General features: G+C 34.7%; 1 protein-coding gene across 1 annotated transcript in view; it reads right to left on the bottom strand.

Annotated features, from left to right (window-relative positions):
- Window positions 1-284, bottom strand: part of LOC118743790 (protein dead ringer) — a 116,235-nt gene extending 115,951 nt beyond the window's left edge. The window contains exon 1 of the mRNA XM_036476555.1: window positions 135-284. Within this exon, the coding sequence (XP_036332448.1) occupies window positions 135-212 (78 nt within the window). The 5' untranslated portion in view covers window positions 213-284. The remainder of the gene's footprint in view (window positions 1-134) is intronic.
- Between the last annotated feature and the right edge of the window lie 1,150 nt (window positions 285-1,434).

The raw sequence follows: 1,434 nt of genomic DNA, 5'->3' as shown, positions 1-1,434 counted from the left end.
CTTGCATTTTCGGTTTACATTTTCATGGAAACACCCACATGTATGTACATACAACAAACAAGAAATTCAAACCCCTGGAAACTTTTCAGGGAATTCTCCTCACAAACTCAATACAGTCTACAAAGACCACTTACCAAATCGTCACCTAAATCCGAATCATGTTCATTTTTATTTGAACGGCGGCCAGTACAATCCATATTATATAATTGCATTTATAGAGTAATATTTTTTGTTATATTTATGTGTGTGTTTCTTTTTTTTAATTTTTTCTACGAGTTTTAAATACACATTCACTAAGTAGTTTTTTTTACATACACACTCGCGCTATGTGATAAATGCAAGCAAATAAATGAATAACTCTTGTATAAATTTATGATTTTTTTCACTCACTCGAAATCGCTTCAAAACAGGTGTTTGCTGATTGATAGGCCGCGTAGGTAAACTCGAAGAACGGTTGCTTGATGTAGTGTGAATATAAACGTACGGGCAGCGATGTAGTCAAATGGTCACACTTGAAGCTTTATAAATATGTACATATATGTATAAGTAGATATTTTTTTTTTAACCGTTTTGATGAATTGTCAATTTGCGTATGTCAATTTGTGAACGTTGCAAAACATACATAAATGGCACAAAAACAACGCACTCACACAGGCACTTTCACATAAATAAATTGTAAAATTGTGTTGTCTACATCGTTGCTAGCTGTTGACGATCAGCAGCGACTATTGATCGTTAGTTACACTAACAATAGCAATAACAAGTAGTTGCATTACACGACAGTGTACCGTTACAAATGCGTTGCGCAATGAAGCTGCGCGACGTACGTATGTACATACATACATAAGCTTCATTGGCTGCGACGTTGGTTGTACCACCGCTGCATCAGCGGATATGTTGGGGAAGGCGGCGGCGTCGATGAGGATGCTGACGGCGGGCGGTAATTTTTTTCTGCTCTGCTTTGGTAACTTGTATTGTTTTGCGTTGGAATTTTTCAGCTCGCAAAAATTTTTGTAATGTTGAAAAATACTTAAAAATTCTTTTAAAAGTTGTTTAGGTTAACCAACACTTTTTTCACTAAGTTTTGTTCTTTTTAACTTTGTTTGTATTTGTGTTATTGACGCATTACACTTTAATGATCACTATAACCGTTTGATTTTGAGTACTATTTCCCCTTTATCTACTGTTACGTACAAGCAACAACGCTCACTTCTTACACATTTTGTATTTTTTTTCGGTGATATTTTTTATCACTTATCAATGCGTATCCCTCTCGCTGCCTCTCACAGTCTTTTAGAAGAAGGTTGTTGCTGTTTTTAGTTTCAATATTTCTATTTTACTTAGTATTTTTATTAAATTTCCCACTCACTGTCTCAAACCCGATCACTTAAGTGTTTTTATTCTTCTCAAATACACTTTCCAAAAGCTTTTTTT

The sequence above is a fragment of the Rhagoletis pomonella genome, unplaced genomic scaffold (genome assembly GCF_013731165.1).
Source record: "Rhagoletis pomonella isolate Grant_MI unplaced genomic scaffold, Rhpom_1.0 Rhpom_scaffold_00007, whole genome shotgun sequence".
Taxonomy (NCBI): Eukaryota; Metazoa; Arthropoda; class Insecta; order Diptera; family Tephritidae; genus Rhagoletis; species Rhagoletis pomonella.
This window is presented reverse-complemented; position numbering and strand designations above follow the sequence as displayed.